General features: G+C 33.7%; 1 protein-coding gene across 7 annotated transcripts in view; it reads right to left on the bottom strand.

The window, feature by feature from the left end:
• The window catches only part of SWT1 (SWT1 RNA endoribonuclease homolog), a 137567-nt gene that overhangs the window by 61530 nt on the left and 57473 nt on the right, over positions 1-18564 (bottom strand). For all 7 annotated transcript variants that reach the window (XM_074222225.1, XM_074222224.1, XM_074222228.1 and 4 more), the window contains exons 15-16: positions 12709-12917; positions 2352-2483 (exon numbers count right to left, since the gene is read on the bottom strand). In XM_074222225.1, coding sequence (XP_074078326.1) covers positions 2352-2483; positions 12709-12917 — 341 coding nt within the window. The remainder of the gene's footprint in view (positions 1-2351; positions 2484-12708; positions 12918-18564) is intronic.

The following is an 18564-nucleotide window of genomic DNA, read 5'->3' as shown; positions in this document are numbered from 1 at the left end:
TTTATTAGACTGTAAACTAATTCTGGAATCCACAAGAGTTAGCATACTGCCTGCCATTGGTAGGTGGTTTTATAAAAAGCTGACTGCGACTGACGGGTTGAACTAATAATCCAGATCCCTAATAACTTTGAAATTCTGTGATTCAATGAATGTGGACAATGAGTCATAAAATCTTACTGATTAGGTTCATTACAGATGACTGTTATCAAAACTCAACTGAGGCCTTTTTAAAATTTTAATTTTTAAAAATTTTTTCCCCTCAGCTTCATGAAAAAAACAAGTTTCAACATTTACTTTCAAAACCAAGAGTTCTAAATTCTCTCCCTTGCTCCTACTCCATTTTCCCTCACTGAAAAAAAAATTACTTGCTGTGGGTAAAAATGTTTAGCCATGAAAAACATTACTACAATATTCATGTTGTCAAAGTAAATATAACTCCCACACACACAAAGGATGCTGATTGGGTTAGAAATTCAAGTCAAAATGCAGCATGTCCTAAACTCATTGTTTTCTTATCTTCCAAAAAAAAAAATTAGGGGAAAATGATCCTTTTTCTAAAAGTTCATATACAGAACATCAGATCAGAAAATTGTTACATTTTATCAAAAAGAATATGGGCAAGCAGAACTACTTCTCTTTAGAGCCACAAGATAAATACACATAATATTAAGCTACAAAGATATTACCAGATTATAATAGTGCTTACAAAATTTTGTTATTCTTTTGGATTCTTGTAAATTTCTAAATCAGCAAGATCATAGAAAGAAAATAACATACTCAATAATGAAAACTGGTTAGTGAATAAAGTGAGTATTACTAGAAAAGTTAATTTAATAAATTTCTATTTATGCCATAGAGTAAAAGATAACAAGCAAAGGTTAATGTTTTGGAAGTATTTTTCCTGTGGGTTAGGGCAAGCATAATCAGAGTCATGGATATGGATATGGATATATATATGTCTAGATTAAGGAGGCAAAAACTGTAGGACATTTGAGAAAATCTGGGAAACTTGATAATACTAAAAGATAAATTCATAGAAAATAAATTCAACTCTGACAAGTTAGTTCTAATCTAACTAAGAACATCAATATCAAATGAGATTTAGAGCTGGAAAGAAAGCTACTGATGAAATTTATGTTTTCATTCATGAAATTTAAGCATCTTTATTAGACTATAAAAGATCCACTAAATATGCTCTGGCTATTTCTTTTACTATGATTTAACCTAGAAATTTTTTTTTGTATTAAGGGAATAATGAACTCTGATAAATATATTGGTATGCTAAGAAAAGGAATTGTTTTGGAATTACACAAATTCAAAAGTTTTTGGAGAAAGAATATACAACTTGGCCTTGTATCATGCCACACTTCACAAAAGATTATGAAATATATACAAGAGATAAGAAATAAACATGCTACAAAGGCCTAGGAACTAACCTAATTAAGGGACAGTGAGGATGAGTAGGAGGAACTGGACCTGTGACTTCATTAGTATAGGGAATTTCTAGATGAGAAAATACCTTCTACTATTGCAGACTGGCACCTTCTCTACAACTTTTAGTAGTAGTGAATTTCCTAGGGACACTGAAAGATTAAATTAACTCCCATAGGGTCACATGAACAATAAAGACTAAAACTTAGGGCTTCCTGACTCAGAAGCTAACTATTAACTATCCCATGCTGCTACTACCTTATTTAAACCTCTACATGTTTTCAATGGTGTAGGATTTAAATCTCACTGAAAACCTGTGGGTTATAATGAGTATGAGATTTGGAATAATAGAATATTTTGTCAAAGATTTACTTAATGTTCAATACCACAAAAATTATGATTTCAGGATGAAGAATTAAATACATGTCAAAATTTTGTGAACCTAAAGCCAAATCAAGTGATTGCATCAAAAAGACATTGCATATTAAAACTTTTTTAAAAATATAAAAATCTATAATATTTATAAGTTACATTTAATTACCTCACTTTGTCCTATTTAACACCAATAAAGCATTATGTCTACATCTATCTTCTGTAGCTACCTCATTCTATCTTGTATTATAATTATTTTGTACACACTTCTACCACATTTCACCTCCTTCTACCTAAATTTCTTGAGGACAGTGTTTATTTTTCATCTTTAAATATCCTAGGTATTTCCCAATATTATCTACGTCACACAGAAAATGAATCTCCAACAACTCAATCAGAGGATATACTATTATTTTTCAATTAATTATTCTACTTTAATGACATCTCAAAATTAAAAAAAAAATTTACACAAATATTAATTCCAAAGTGTGGCAATCACTGTACAGTTGACAGCTCAATACTAAAAGGGGTTTACTACTTTTAATTACCTCTGAATTCCAGCTAGAACATCTTTCACAGCCACCATCAACTTCTGAAGATACATAAAGGCCTCTTCAAATGTTGCAATCTTTGGAGTGCTCAATGTACTGTTGGAATCCAAACTTTGAAAGACATCCGTGCTAAGAAAAGAAACAAAAGGAAAGGTATTTTGTATATGTATATACCTTTATGACATTTTTATGTATTATATATTTGGTGTACAGAAAAAAAACTTTTTCTATCCCACATGGTACTCTCTAAACTGGAAACAAAAGATAGTATGATAAAACTTAGGGTTGATGGGCATGTGGGGGGAAAGGAGGGTTGGCAAACAAGAAACTATACCAAGTCAAGGTAAGACTGTACATATTCTGTTTAATTTTCACAGAGAATATAAGGTAGATGAAACATGAAAGAATTTTATAGGTAGAAAGCATCTGAGAGGCCCCATCTAGTCTAGCGCATACCCCAAATGAATCCCTTCCTATACCATCCAGAACAAGACATTATCCAATCTCTGCCTGAAAATATCTAACAGTGCAAGAGTTTAACTTTGTTGTGCCTTGGACCCCTTGGCATTCTGGTAAAGCCTAGGGACTCCTTTTCTCAGAATAATGATTTTAAAAGTATACTAAGTATTACAAAGAAAATTGATTATATTAGAATATAATTATCAAAATATGTAAAATTTTTATAGAACTTCATGAAATCAGGTAGGTATCCCTGCAATAAAGGGAAACTCCTCCCTCACTTCCCCAGGAAGGAAATTTAACCTTTGGACAGTTCTGTTAACAAATTTTTCCTGATATAAATTTGCATCTTTGCAAATTCCATCTATTTACTGCAGATTCTGCCCCCTAGGGCCAAACAGAGAACTCTAATCCCTCTTAGATCTAAGTCTTTAGATATTATCTTCTATCTTCTCCTCTCTAGGGTAAACAATATAAGTTTCTTCAATTTCTCTTTATATGACATGGACTCAAGGTCCCCCCCCCCAACATCTTGACTGCCCTTTTCTGAACTCTCTGTAGTTTGTTAAATGTCACCAAATATAACACTACAGTGGAGATCTGACCTCGGAAAAGTGCAGGACTATCCCCTCATGTGGAACTTGCACTTCAATAAAACCCCCAGATTTTTTTCATACAGATTACTCTATATTAATGCCTTCTCTCAATCCCAATCCTGTATTTGGCAAAGGTGCTTTTTTGGACACAAAAGGGAGAATTACATCTACCTTTATTGAACTTTATCTTATTTAATTCAGCCTGAGCCTGGCATCAATTGTAAATTTGATGAGTATGCTTTTACCTAAGTCACTAACAAGAAATAGAACAGGACCAACTATATATCATTGTGGCAATCAAAAATAGTAGTAGGAGATGACATTAGAATAGCACTTTAACGTTCACATAGAGCTTTCTTAACATATATTATTTCATTTGAGTAAGTTATCTGATAAGTCTCGTGCCAATTAGAAGGAAATTACAACAGTCCAGAAGAAAGAAGTTACAGAAGTATGTCAGACAATGTGGGAAGGGAAATGAAAGAATACAGAATAAGTCCAAGGTTATTAACTTGGATAAATGGAAGGATGATAGCGCACCCTAGGCAAAAATCAAACAGTTCATAGAAAAGTAGATGTAGAGAAAAAAGGGTGAGATTGATTTTGGATATCTTGAGTTCAAAATGCCAGTGGCCCCCACTGAGAAATACTCAAAAGGCATTTCCCAATATAGAAGTGAGTTCAAAAGTGGGTTTCAGAATCATTTACATAAAGCTGAAAATTGAACCTATAGAAGCTAAAAAGGATGAGAATAAAATGAGAATAGAACAGTCTTAAAGGAAAGTAACCTAAAAAGCAGGAGACAATGAACCAGCAAAAGCTAAACAAAGCAAAACAAAAAACTGAAAAGGAATGACAAGAAAAATAGAAGGACCAAAAGAGAAAAATGTCAGAAGCAAAAAGAAAAAATTATTTAGGAGATTAAGACAGAGGTCAAGGGGTATGAGGACAAAGAAAAATTGCATTCAGCAGCTAAGAGATTATTGGTAAGCTTTCTTTCAAATACGAAGGGTGGAAGTCAGATTGCAAGGGACTGAGAAGTGAGTGGGTGAGGAGGAAGTAGAGATAGACTGCTAATAAATTGCTAATGTGCCTTTATCATAATTTTGTTCTTCAAAGGTACAAGAACAGTAAAGTAACCATGACATTTACAGTTTGTAAAAGAAAAGCTAGAAAAAAATAGAAATGTTCACAGCTAGTTTTTCTGATAAAGGACACATTTCCAAAATATACAGAGAAATCAGTCAAATTTGTAAAATTATAAGACATTCCCCAAATTGATAAATGGTCAAAGGGTATGGACAGGCAATTTGCAGAGGAAGAAATTCAAATTCTCATGAAAAACTGCTTTAAGTCATGAGTGATTAAGCAAATGCAAATTAAAACCACTCTGAAATACCACCTCACACCTATCAAATTGGTTAAAATGACAAGAAAGGGTTAAATGTTGAAAGGGATATGGGAAATGTGGACACTATGGCACTACTGGGGAATAATGAACTGATCTAACCACTCTGGAGAGCAATTTGAAACTGCTGAAAGAGGAATAAAACTGTGCAGACCCTATGATCCAACAATACCACCATTACGTCAGCCACAAAGAAATAAAAAAAGGGACAAGAATCCATATGTACAAAAATATTTATAGCAGCACTTTCAGCTGTGGCAACTGGAAATTAAGGGGATGCCCATCAATCGGGGAATGGCTGAACAAATTGTGGTATATGAATGTGATGGAACACTACTGTTTGGGAAATCATGAGTGGTCAGACTTCAAAAAAGACTTGCATGAAACAATGAGTAAAGTGAGCAGAACTAGGAGAACATTGCACATATTATGATTAATATGATGGACTTAGCTCCTCTCAGCAGTTCAGTAACCAAGAACAATTCAAAAAGATTTATGACAGAAAATGCCATCTAAATCCAGAGGGAAAAAACTTTTGAGTCTGAATGTAGGCCACCAAAGTATACTATGATCACTTTTTTTTTTAGTTTTTTGCAAGGCAAACAGGGTTAAGTGGCTTGCCCAAGGCCACACAGCTAGCTAATTATTAAGTGTCTGAGACCGGATTTGAACCCAGGTACTCCTGACTCCAGGGCTGGTGCTTTATCCACTACACCACCTAGCTGCCCTGTTTTAAGTTTTTGCAAAAACAAATCAAAGGGGGAAAAGGGGGAAAGGGGGAAAAATCCTTTCACCACAACAAGTTTCTATGATAAAAGTCTCATATTGAATAAATATAAGGAACTGGTTCAAATTTATAAGAGTAAGAGTCATTCTCTAATAAATGGTCAAAGGATAAGAAGCAATTTAAAAATGAAAAATAAGTCTAACTTTCTGACAAACATAAAAACATTCTCTTATATCTGTATGAGATTACATCTTATACCCATTAGAATGACAAAAATAATAGAAGAAAATGACAACTCCTAGAGAATTTATGGGAAAACAGGCACCTTTGTGTACAAAACTTTGAATTGATCTAGTCCATTCTGGAAAGTAGTTTGGAAGTATACTCAGAAAGTTACCAAACTGTATGTTCACATATACTTTAACCTTAGTTATACTATTAGGCTTACATTCCCAAAGAAATCAAATAAAAAAAGAAAAGGACATAGATATACAAAAAATATTTAGAACAGCTCCTATCATAGAAGCCCCAAAATGGAAACTAAATTCCAATTGAGGAATTGCTAAATAAAAATGGCATACAGATATAATGAAATATTTCGATGCCAGTAAGAAATAATGAAATGGATGTTTTCAAAGGAATCTATATGAACCATCATAGAAAGAAATGAGTAGACCTAGAATAATAACTTAAACAATGACATTATAGAGAAAATTAACTTTAAAAAATTTCAGAACTCGGATCAGTGTAGTGATAAGCTCAAAAGACTAATGATAATACAAGACCATTTTGTCTTCTGCAAGATAGGTGATGAACTTAAAATGAAAGAAATGAGCATACATTTTCTGGCATGACTAATGTGGGGATTTGTGTTGCTGAACAATGTACATGTATTATGAAGTCTTCCTTTCTCTGTAATATTCCTTCTCTCCTTTTCTATTTTTTTGATTCAGTTGGGGGAGGGGTCGATTACATATATGATCTTCTAACTTGGAAAGGACAAAGGAAAAAAATAACAAGGAATTAAAAACCAATATAAAGAAATAACAAGAGAGTACCTAGATGTCTTTCAAAGTGTTTAAAACATCAAACTCACAAAAGCTTCATACTAAGATAGTATAGACTATCTGAGCAAATGACTGTGATCTTTGAAAGTTCCTGGAACACAGGAGAAATGCCCAGAACTCTGGGTATTCAAATGTTCAATTTTCAAATCAGGATAGCAGGCAGATTCCCAATCTAAATACCAGTCAACTTGAAACAGATTCCTGAAAACATTCTGGAAACTATTACAAAAGGGATATGGATTTTTGAGTTAGAAGGAACCCATGCTATTATCTAGTCCAATCTCTACTTTTGTGTGTGTGTGTGTGTATTAGTAAATTTAGACAGAGATTATAAACACAAGGAAAACAGTCATTACTAAGAACAAGACTGTTTTCATCAAAATTTCTCACATCTAACAAATCCTACTTTAAGCTTGTTAAGGATACTAAAATTTGCATCTCTAGCAAAGTCAAAGAGTTATGCTGATACTTCATCATGATATAATAGAAAGCCTGGGTTCTCAATAAAGTTTTCTCTCTGGAAAGATGACACATCAAAATAAGGATATAAAAAAAAATAAAAATAACTTCAAGGCAACAAGAGAGAGAGATTGCTGTTAGCTGGGGAAAATTGGTAAGGTTTGGTGCTTGCCCTAGTCATAAAGAGAAATATATCATTAAACATATTAGCTATCAGATTTAAGAATAAACAAGAGATAAAGAGAACTTATAAATATAAAATGAATAATTTTGGTTACATTAAATTAAAAAGGGTTTGTACAAATAAAACGAATGTAGCCAAAACAAAAAGAAGGAAACCAGAAAACTGAGAAAAAAAAAAACTTTGCTCATTTCCCTTTGCATTATTGTGAGATGGCAAATTTATCTAATTGATATATGTAGTCAAAGGATATGAAGAGACAGTTTTTAGAAGAACTCAAAGCAATATACTTCTATGACAAAAATGCTCTAAATCATTACTGACTGGAGAAATGCCTATTAAAACAACTCTAGGGGCAGCTAGGTGGCACAGTAGATAGAGCACTGGCCCTAGATTCAGGAAGACCTGAATTCAAATCTAGCCTCAGACACTCAATAATTACCTAGCTGTGTGGCCTTGGGCAAGCTACTTAACCCCATTTGCCTTGAAAAAACCTAAAAAAAAATATGAGGGATCATTTCACATTTATCAATTCGACTAAAATGACAAAAAAAAATAATAAATATCAGAGGGGATGTGAGAAAATTGGACAGTAATAAACTGTGGGTGGAACTGTGAACTGCTACTACCGGTCTGGAAAGCAATTCGGAATAATGCCCAGAGTTAAAAAACTGTGCGTGCCCTTTGAACCAGCAATACCACTATCAAGTCTCTTTCCCAAGGTGATTTGGAAAGTAAAAGAACTTATATGCTCTAAAATATTTATAACAGCACTCTTTGAGGTAGCAAAGAATTAGAAATAGGATGTCTAATTAGGGAATGGAAAATTAGTTATGGTGTACAACTGTATTTTAAAAAATGACAAGCTGGTTGATATAAGAAAAACATGGAAAGACTTGCATGAACTGATGCCAAGTGAAGTAAGCAGAATCAGGAAAACATTCCATATGCTAAAAGCAACATGTGAGATCATCATCTATGATTAACACAACTCATCTATGTAAGATCAAGGACAATTTTGAGATCTGTTAAGGAAAATGCTATCTACATTCATACAGAAAAAAAAACCTTATGGATTCTGAATGCAGAGCAAAACATACTGTGTTCAGTCTTTCTCATGTTCCCCCCCCTTTAATTCTAGTTCTTGACTAATGAAGAACTATGTTAAACATGATTTACATGTACAACCTTGATCAGATTGTTTGTGGCCATAGGAGGGTGGTGGAAAAATATGGAACTCAAAAGCTTACAAAAGGATGAATGTTGAAAATTATCTTTGCATGTAATTTGGAAAAACAAATAAATACCAAACAAAAAACATGGAAAGATGAATAAAATAATATATAGTGCAATCAGCAAAACCAAGAGACCATTAATTGCTTTAGAGTATGCAGTAAATTATTCAAAGAGTAATTGTAAATAACTAAACTAGGTGATATGATTATTCATATAAACTACAAAGAAATTAGAAAAATGCTGATGTATGGAACTGATGTATGGAAATATGTATTATAATGGTGCCACATATCCTTATCAAATGCTGACCTTCTCTAATGAAACATTGATACTCAAAATGCAACCATCCCAAAAAACAAACAAATAAAAAGTGGTCCTTGAGTAACATATTGAAGAAAGTGAGTTTATGAAGTAGAGGTGAGGGGGGACTGCATTCCTGGTAGGGGAAGATTTACATGTGAGTGCAAAGCTATGAGATGGGAGACAGCATATTAAGAAGGCCAATTTGATTGGACAGCAGAGTTAAGAGAGATATTAATAGTCAGGCTGCACAGAGAAGTTGGGGTCAAACTGTGATGGGTTTTAATGATCAAACAGGAATTTTTATTTTATGCTAAAGGCAATGAAGCCATTGTAGGTTATTTCGTAGGGAAATGACATTATCATTCATCTGTTCAGAAAAGTCACTTTTGCAACTATGTGAGGATAGTTGGAGAGAGAGAGAGAGACTAACTACTTGAGGCTAAGAGATCAATTAGAAGATCTGTGTAACAGTCAGGGAAAGAGGTGAAGAAGGTCATTTCTAAACACCACAATAGCAAGCTGTAGGTATATCCAAAGGGGAACAACTAAAACAGAGATGAGGAAGGAAATAAAACTTAAAAACATGTCATGAAAAAAATTACTGAAGGGAGCATATTTCACTTGGAAAAAGTTCCTAAGAGGAATGGAAGATATCTGAGAGCTACTTTCGAACTATTTAAAAAGCTATCCTTTGCAAAGGGGATGCTACTTGTTCTACTTGGTCCCAAACACTAATACTGGAAGCATTGGTTTAAGGTAAAAAGAGGCAAATTTAGATTTGATCTAACAACATTTTTTTTTTAACAATTAAAGTAGGATGAGACAGTACAAAAAGACTTCAAAGTATTCAAATGATGGTTGTTGGATCACTATTCATGTATATTATAGGTTTTTAGGTTTGTTTGGGGTTTTTTTGTAAGGCAAATGGGGTTAAGTAGCTTGCTCAAGGCCACAAACCTAGGTAATTATTAAGTGTCTGAGACCAGATTTGAACCCAGGTACTCCTGACTCCAGGGCCGGTGCTTTATCCATGCCACCTAGCCACCACTATTCATGTATATTATAAAGGAGATTTATGTTTCAGTATGGATCAGACCCCACTTTGTATTATTCTAAGTAACTAGGATCCATGGATAGAAGTTAGATAGGCAGTTATCTGCCTCTTATATTAAAGTGGTCCAAAAGTATAAAGGGAACTAATTACTTCTTGAGGCAGCCCAAACATTGGAGGTCTTCAAATGGGAATGGGATGAACACTTTTAGGAGATAACTGTACAAGATATTCCTGTATAGGAATTCCTGTTTAGTACTATATCCTCTGGGGTCTCTTCCAAAATCCCAGGAAAACTTACTTATTTACAAAAGAAAATAGTAACATGTGAGTAAAATGTGCTATTTACCCTAAGGTAAAGGAAAAAAAAGGAAGATTAAAAAACTACCTTTATCATAATTTAATTACACTAAATAGCTACATTTTTTATTAGGTCATTGACAAGACAAGAGAAAAACTAATATATATGCTTATCCTAAAAAAAAGGTACCTAACTAGCAGAAGATATTGTATTCTTAGAATTAAAGTACCTTACTAAGACTATAAACATGTTCTTTGCTAAGGATTAAAATACCAAATTATTACCTGAAATGTATCATGTAAGACTGAGTTTCTCAGAATAGGAAAAATACAATAGAAAACAATAGTGCTAAAATAGGAAAAACTGCTTCAATATTTATTACAGAAAACTAAGAAAAAATTATATCCTATTAAAAACCAACATTTAAGAAAAATTCAAAAAGTAATCAACTGATTTTTAAAAACTGGGTTTAGCCCCAACTCTATTCTCTAGTCTCACATAGTCAGCTAATAGGTATATCCAGATAAAAATGGAGATGAAAATTGACCGTCATTTTCCTCACCAATCGGTCCTGTTTCTTTTATTTTCTGTCAGTGTATCATGATCCTCCCAGTTACTCAAATTTAAAATTACAAAATAATCTTTGATTTTTCCCTCTCCCTCACTCACCATCAGTTTGCAAGTTATATGGATTCCACTTTACAATATCACTTGCATCTTTACACTTGCATGTCTACCACCCTACCACAGGATCTTATTACTCTTACTTAGGCTATTATAGTAGTTTTCTAAATGATTTTCCTGCCCCAAGTGATTCCAACTTTCAATGCATCTTTTACATAGCTATCAAAATAATCTTCCAAAGTAACAGTTCTGACCATTTCATTCTTTCATCTAGTATATGGATATACATATTTTACATGCATAGATCTAAACTTCAGTAGCTCCTTATTATTTCTAAGAGAAAATGCAATTACTGAATCTAGCTCTTAAAGTCAACCATAATCTGGTTCTAACATGCTTTTCTAACCATACAGAACCATACATTCTATATTCTAGGGAAACTGAACCACAATCCAATAGTTTATGCCACTTTTCTTTTCCACATATTTACATAAACATATTTGTCTCTGTTACTTCTGGGAGCAAAAATCGATGCTATTCCTTGTCATGAGTTTTACTTCTACAAAACTGTTGAAATCCTACCCATTCTTCAGAGGTAGGTTTTGCACCCCACAACAATTTCACTCCATGAAGCCTTCTCTCTATGCTCCAGATCAGAAGTGACTTATTATTTCAGAATACTTTCTATTGCTCTTATTAACTTATTCTATTTTGAATTACATTTACATTTATCTAGGAATATATTCATATATTGCAAGAAAGAGACAGAAACAGAGAAAAAGAGAACTATTCATATGAGACTCAGTCACCCAGGATTTCTTAAGCATTTGCTAAATCCAGAAGATACAAAGAAAACAAAAGACAGTCCCTGCTTTCAGGGAGCTCTCAGCATTATGGGGAAGACAATAAGCAAATAACTATATACAAACAAGACAGACAAAAGAGAAAATGGAGATAAACAACAGAAGGAAAACACTAGAATTAAGAAGGACTAGGAAAGTTTTCTTGCAAAAAGTAGGACATGATTTGAGACTTGGATTCAGAAAAGCTAGGAGGTAGAGATGAGAAGAGTGTTCTACTCTCTAGGAAAGACACTGAAAATGGTCAAAGTAGGAGAGGATCAGTGTAATTAGGTCTCAAAACATGTGGCAAGGTGTAAAGTATAAGGCTGGAAAGGTAGGATAATAAAGGTAATAAAAGGGCTGAAAAGCAGATTAGAGGATTTATATCTGAAACAAAGAACAGATAGAATTAACTTGAAAGGATTAGGGGGAGAGGTGTTGATATCAATTTGAATTTTAGAAGATCAGTTTGATATAACTGGACAGTGGAGGATACTCAGTGTGGAAACTCCAACCACCATGCTGCTGTGATTGTTCAGGTATGAAGTCACAAGGGCCTACATCAGGATTGTAGCAGTATCATAAGAAAGAAAAAAGCATTACAAGAGAGATACTACAAAGACAGGAACAGAACCTGCCAACTAACTGACTATAAGGTATAAGAGAGAAGAGTTGAGGATTGCACCTAGACTGTGAACTGAAGTCACTGAGAAGATGAGGGTGCCCTCTCTAGTAATGTAGAAGTTAGGAAGAGGAAGAGGACTTGGGGGAAAAGATAATGAGTTTAGTTTTAGACGGATTGATCTGAAGATGGTCAAGTTCAAGATGCATAAAAGGAAGCTGGAGATGTGAGTCTAGATGTCAGGAGAGAAATTTGGGAAGAACAAATAAATCTGAGAATCATCTGCATAACGAATTTAAGCTTTTTAAGAATAGTCACACTAAAAATTTTCAATATCTAGCATTACACTTGATAGGAACTTCGTGTCTGACAAGAAAAGAGAGAAAGACAGAGACAGAGAAAAGAGATTAAGAAAGAGAAGAGTTATAAAAACAACTACTGAAGCTAGAGCTCAAATTATCTTTGCTTATTTTGGTACCTGTTCAGATATATCGTGGTCCAAACATTCTCTAGGACAGACCAGATTTCTTGATGTCTGTTGGGTTGGGGAAGCTGAGTGCCCAACACTGTTGTATTCTCCTGATTACTGGGCTGGAGCAGTGCATTGTTCTTCTGGTTTTTACATGTTGTGTTCTTTGAAAAAGACTCAATTGATTCTGTAGAATTTGTTTTATGTTTAGAATGGACCTGGGGAAACAAGAATTACATAAGATGCAGCTAGCTTTGACACTAGCAAGTGTCCAAAATGGAATGCCAACTATTTGTGTCTATTCATGTTACAGTTTTCTGTGAAGTGTTACGGTCTTTATTGTACACAAGGCAAGTGCCAAGCTTAGAATGAAAACTGCCCTTTAAAACTACCTTCTATTTAATCACATAGGATTACTGGTTTATTTAATGAAGTAATAATAAAGATAAGAAATTTTTAAAGTTAATATACTGATTTAACTATTAACCTGAAATAAAAAGATGTTTTTCCTTTGTTCCAGATTACAAACTTTTTATAAAACAGCAAAGGTTGATAATTATACTTCATTTATATATACACACACACACATACACTCATTCCTAATTTATAAATGAAAACAGCAAAGCAATGAAAGGTTAAATGTTATCTCAAGAATGATTTCATTTTCTTATCTTGACATAATGCCTTACACCAGAAGTGGTAACACATCCCAGTAATCCCTGCTCCTAGAGTATGCTGAGGCTTTTGGATTTCTTACTTTTTTAAAATTTTATTTATTTAAGGCAATGAGTTAAGTTACTTGTCTAAGGCTACACAGCTAGGCAATTAATAATTGTCTGAGGCTGGCTTTGAACTCAGGTCCTCCTAACTCCAGGGCTGGTACTCTAACCACTGTGCCACTTAGCTGCCCCCAGTTGTTAGATCTCTTTAAGTTAATGCTTCTGAACTGCAATGGGCTTAGAGTGGGCTTACATTAAGCTCATCATCAACAGGGTGAGCCCCGAAGAGCCAACAAGATGCCAAAGGAGGGAAAAAACCCTCTCCTCTGAGTGATCCTGGTCAGAAATGGAGATCAAAGATCCCTAGCCTATGTGATCAGATCTCCATTCTGGGGAGTGATTCCTGACCTTTCAGACTTAAGGCAAGAGAGAAAAACTTGGTATTTAAAAAAAGAAATAGCCAAAGGGCTGATAAAATATAGAATTATATCCTGTCTGCCTCTTTTCCAGACCTACTCTTATAAAGTAAAATCTTGGATTAAATGATGCCGGTTGCTTTTTGGCTTTTTTATTAAAAAATAATGGGAAAAAAACGGTGCTTATTACTTACAAAGCACTGGGAGCAGGGCTGAGGATAAGACAATACCTTCAAGGAGAGAAAAACCTACAGCCACAATAAGCCAATGGCATAAGTATAAAAGTCACTAGTGGTCTTTGAACTATAAAATGCATGCTTCCTCCCATTCCCCCAGACTGTACTTAGTTAGCTCTGAGGATCTCACTGGTATAAAGTCTCTGTCTTCTGCTTTACAGATTACAACTTCTCCTTGCTGTTTCTCAGGTATTAGGATCTTGTCCATGTCTTTCTGCAAATCTTCTACCCAATTCTATAGAACACTTCCTCTGATTCTGTTAAAAATCTCAATGATACAATGAAAGCACATGCAGAATGTCCTTTTTGTCATTTTCAGTAATACAAATCCTTGATAAAATCATTTTTGTCAACATTCATACATGAATCAACTCTGTCAATATGCTATCATTTATATATGTCTTTTTCCAATGCCTTTAAACTACATGTACTTTTGATTCTTTCAAAATTATGTTACATGATTTCTACCATATAGCATCATGTAGAAAATATTTGTGAAAGTAGTTTTCAGAAAATAAAGGGTGGGATTATTGAAAGCACTAAATAATTTCCCAAATTCTATTCAGTTTAATTATCTTTCACTACACAATCCTGAAAACAACCTATTTAATCACACCTTCAGCATTTTGAGTGTGTATACAATGAATAATGTAAGAATTCAGTGACTGTATGTGTGTAGATTTCTGAAATACCTATATAGATGTGTGTATATATAAATAGAATGCATATATTTATATAATCTATAAATATTTGTATAGATGCTGCTTCTTTTCCTTCATTCTTGAAAATCACAACAGCAGGGAGGGTGATGCCATGACAAGCAAATGAATTGGATTTGAGTGAAGAGCTGTTTTAAGTCACCAGCCTCACTTTCTCTCCAGAGCCATCTGAGTTCAGTGGCCAGATATGAATCAGGACAACTGGAGATGATCCTGGATGGGAGGCAATCAAGGTTAAGTGACTTGACCAAGATCAAATAGCTAGGTAAGTATCTGAGGTCATATATAAACACTGGACTTCCTAACTCCAGGGCTGGCTCTCTACATAATGTGCCATATATGCCATATACATAGAAGTGTACATTATATTTATATACATACACATAGCACATGTATATAAAATTATTGGATTTGTTCATTATTATATCTTTCTTTTCTTACACAGTTATAAAGATGCTTCTTAAATATTTCAGAGATAATAATGTCAACATGAGTTGCTAACTGAAGCTTTCCAACTCACTTTTGTTCTAGTAAAATATATGTCAGTGATTTTTTTCCCTTGGAGGTGGGGAGAAGAGGAACTTAAAAAGAAATTTTGAAAATATCTTTAAAATTGTGGTACCTCCTAAACTTATTTCCTCTCGATATATTTGGTCAGGTTCAATTTCTCTTTCTAACTTTCTCCTCATATGCTAACAATGCTACTTCTTCTGAGGCAACAAGAGTTAAAATATGGTTGATATTGATGAGAACAGATTATTTAGAAACGTGTAAGATTCATTTTGAGCATTATCTGCTCCTCTTCTTGATTTTGTATACAATGATCTTGAGATCTTATGGTTCAATTGAATCCATGGTCAAGCTGTTTGCATGCTTTTCTGACTCGAAACAGTGCTATTTTCTTTATTTTTTTTTTGAGTTGTAACAACTTCATGAATATATCTTGATTTATGTATTAGATGAACTACATATCTGTCTGAATAGTCTTTAATAATTGTACTGCCATATCACTTCATCTCTGATTTTCTATCAATTGAAGCAAGTCTACACTACTATTTGGGTTAAGAATAGACTGAATCTTTATCCTATTCTACATATTTGGAGAAGGATGTCAGTTAAATCTAATACCATTCCAACAAAACCATTTCTACTAGGAGAGTACTAAAAGTAAGAAGAGTGCATTTTTGACTAATGGACAGCTTTCAAATGCCAAGCAGTGTTTCTTAAAAATGAAAATAAGGTGTCAATAATAATCTAGCTTCAATTCACAGAAGGATAAACTATGTTAATCAGTCATATCAATACAAAATAATAAGAGAAACACTGGCAATGTTAGGCACTGGCAATATCTAGCAATTGCTAAATGTTTTTGTCATTCATTTACAAACCTCTCAGCCACTATAGCAAGAAGGAATTCAATATCAAAGAATAAATGCTTTACTAAATGACAACTAATTAAGTATTTTAAATAGTTATCTGATGAGGTTTGTTAGGCAATATACATACCCTTTTCCATTATAACATAATTGTAATTTTTTTTTAAGTTTTTGCTAGGCAATGGGGTTAAGTGGCTTGCCCAAAGCCACACAGCTAGGTAATTATTAGGTGTCTAAGGCTGGATTTGAACTCAGGTACCCGACTCCAGGGTCGGTGCGCTATCCACTGTACCACCTAGCTGCCCCACTATAACTATAATTTTAAACTATATTTTCATAGCACAACATTTTAAGTGGCTTACTTCTTGATAAACTAATTAATATTATTTTCACCAAAATCATTTGTAATTATTTTCCCTTAGCCTCAAAATCATAAGGCTATGCATGTCCCATTACTGAAACAGATCTGTGATTTCACTGATGTAGGTATTACTGACAGGGATGCAGATAGCAATGCATTCATGCTTATGTGATTCCTGACAATATTCCCCAATAAGTTCTCCACAGAAGGAGCCCTTCAATGTTCTGGGAGTCATATTTTTTTCTCTTGACACTGTGTGGATAGACTCTTCAACAGTTATCACCTGTTCACAGCACAAGATTAACTCATCTTTACTGACCATGTTTCTTTGATGACATTCTTTCTTCACTTCAGTTCTTCATAATTCCCTATTTTTTATTTACTGTAGCCCCCTTACACCCAAAACAAGGGTCTTTCCCCTGAGTGAGCATCAATCTTCATTCTTTGGAAGCTATACTGTCCCACGACTCAAAGACACATAATAAATACCACAAGCAACAGACTCGCCTTTGTTTCTGGGAGGCATTTAATGTCAATAAATGAGTTTTGCAATTTTCCAAAAGCAATCCATCCCTTTCTCTTTCTTCTCTTTATTTACAGGCCCAAAACTGTAAGTTTTCTATCTATATGAGTTTCATAACCTTTATAATAAGTACCCTTCACTTGTTTGATTTTTCCATACATAGATGAGTCCAAATTTTTTTGAATGCCAAGAGATCTCCTTCTGAAGGCTCTGCAACACTACAGGGTTAATGAAATACATAAAATGTAATCTGCAAACAATAGCACTTAGAGGACCTGCATTTTGAGGTGAAGGTTGAAATCTTCTCTAAGAAGTGAATACCTTCAGCAAGTACACATTTCTTTTGAGACTATCTCTATCATTCAATATTTGTTTGTTTGTTTGTTTGTTTTTAGGTTTTTGCAAGGCAAATGGGGTTAAGTGGCTTGCCCAAGGCCACACAGCTAGGTAATTATTAAGTGTCTGAGACCGGATTTGAACCCAGGTACTCCTGACTCCAAGGCTGGTGCTTTATCCACTACAGCACCTAGCCACCCCTCCATCATTTAATATTTCAAGGTACCTTACATAATTCTAATGTATTCATGAGACACCTTGTTGAAAAGAGTCATTAAGGAGGTGGTTGCCACAAGTTATTTTTTTTTTTTAGGAATTAACAAACAATAAGCAAAGAGAGCTAGTAGTCTCTAATCTTTTAACTGATTGCTTGTGTAAGACATATTTTCTGCTAAATAAGGCAATACTATTTCTAATCTTCCAATAACCTTACACCTAAGACTTTATGGACAATTTATATTGGAAACTGTCATTGCCCTTGGATTCAATAACTTGGTGCTTAGCAGGTACACTGAATGTTTTCTGATAATACATTTTTAGACTCTTTTGATCTCTTCATTAATATTACAAATAATTTACATTTATTGAATTATTTCTGTATAGAATTACTGTAATTACTGTCTATTACTTAGTGCCTTATCATTTCTTCTGTCCAAATATCTTTTGCCATTAACAACTCATTTAGCTGGTTTAAGTTGAGGTTGTCTTAACTTCATAAGATATTATTTTTCCCATTTTTATTCTTTCTTTTTTGCTTTATATATTTGATTTTTACTCTAAAAAGTTGATGATCGTGAGTCTATTCTGTCCTATATCCTGCCAATTTCATTTTTTGTGATGTTACTCAGTGCTAACCATATTCAGAGATTTCTGATACTTTTCCTAGAAAAGGTATTCATAAAGGATAGGCATGAGATTTCTCCAAGGTCTACAAGTTTTAGTGTCTTTTCATTATATATCCTTGATTTATATCTTACAACCTATTTTTTTTTGCCATCTTACCCATTGTGACCTCACAAAGAATTATAGTATTTAATGATCAAATTCTTTGAAGATTGTACCTATCTTTTCATCTTCCACAACAAATACCAATAGATAGTTATGTTTATAACCTTTAAGGACTCTTTGTATTCCCCAGTATCTTGCACACAGAAAGCACTTGCATCTTTGTTTAATTAT

Source organism: Macrotis lagotis, chromosome 2, assembly GCF_037893015.1.
Source record: "Macrotis lagotis isolate mMagLag1 chromosome 2, bilby.v1.9.chrom.fasta, whole genome shotgun sequence".
In the NCBI taxonomy this organism is placed as follows: Eukaryota; Metazoa; Chordata; class Mammalia; order Peramelemorphia; family Peramelidae; genus Macrotis; species Macrotis lagotis.
This window is presented reverse-complemented; position numbering and strand designations above follow the sequence as displayed.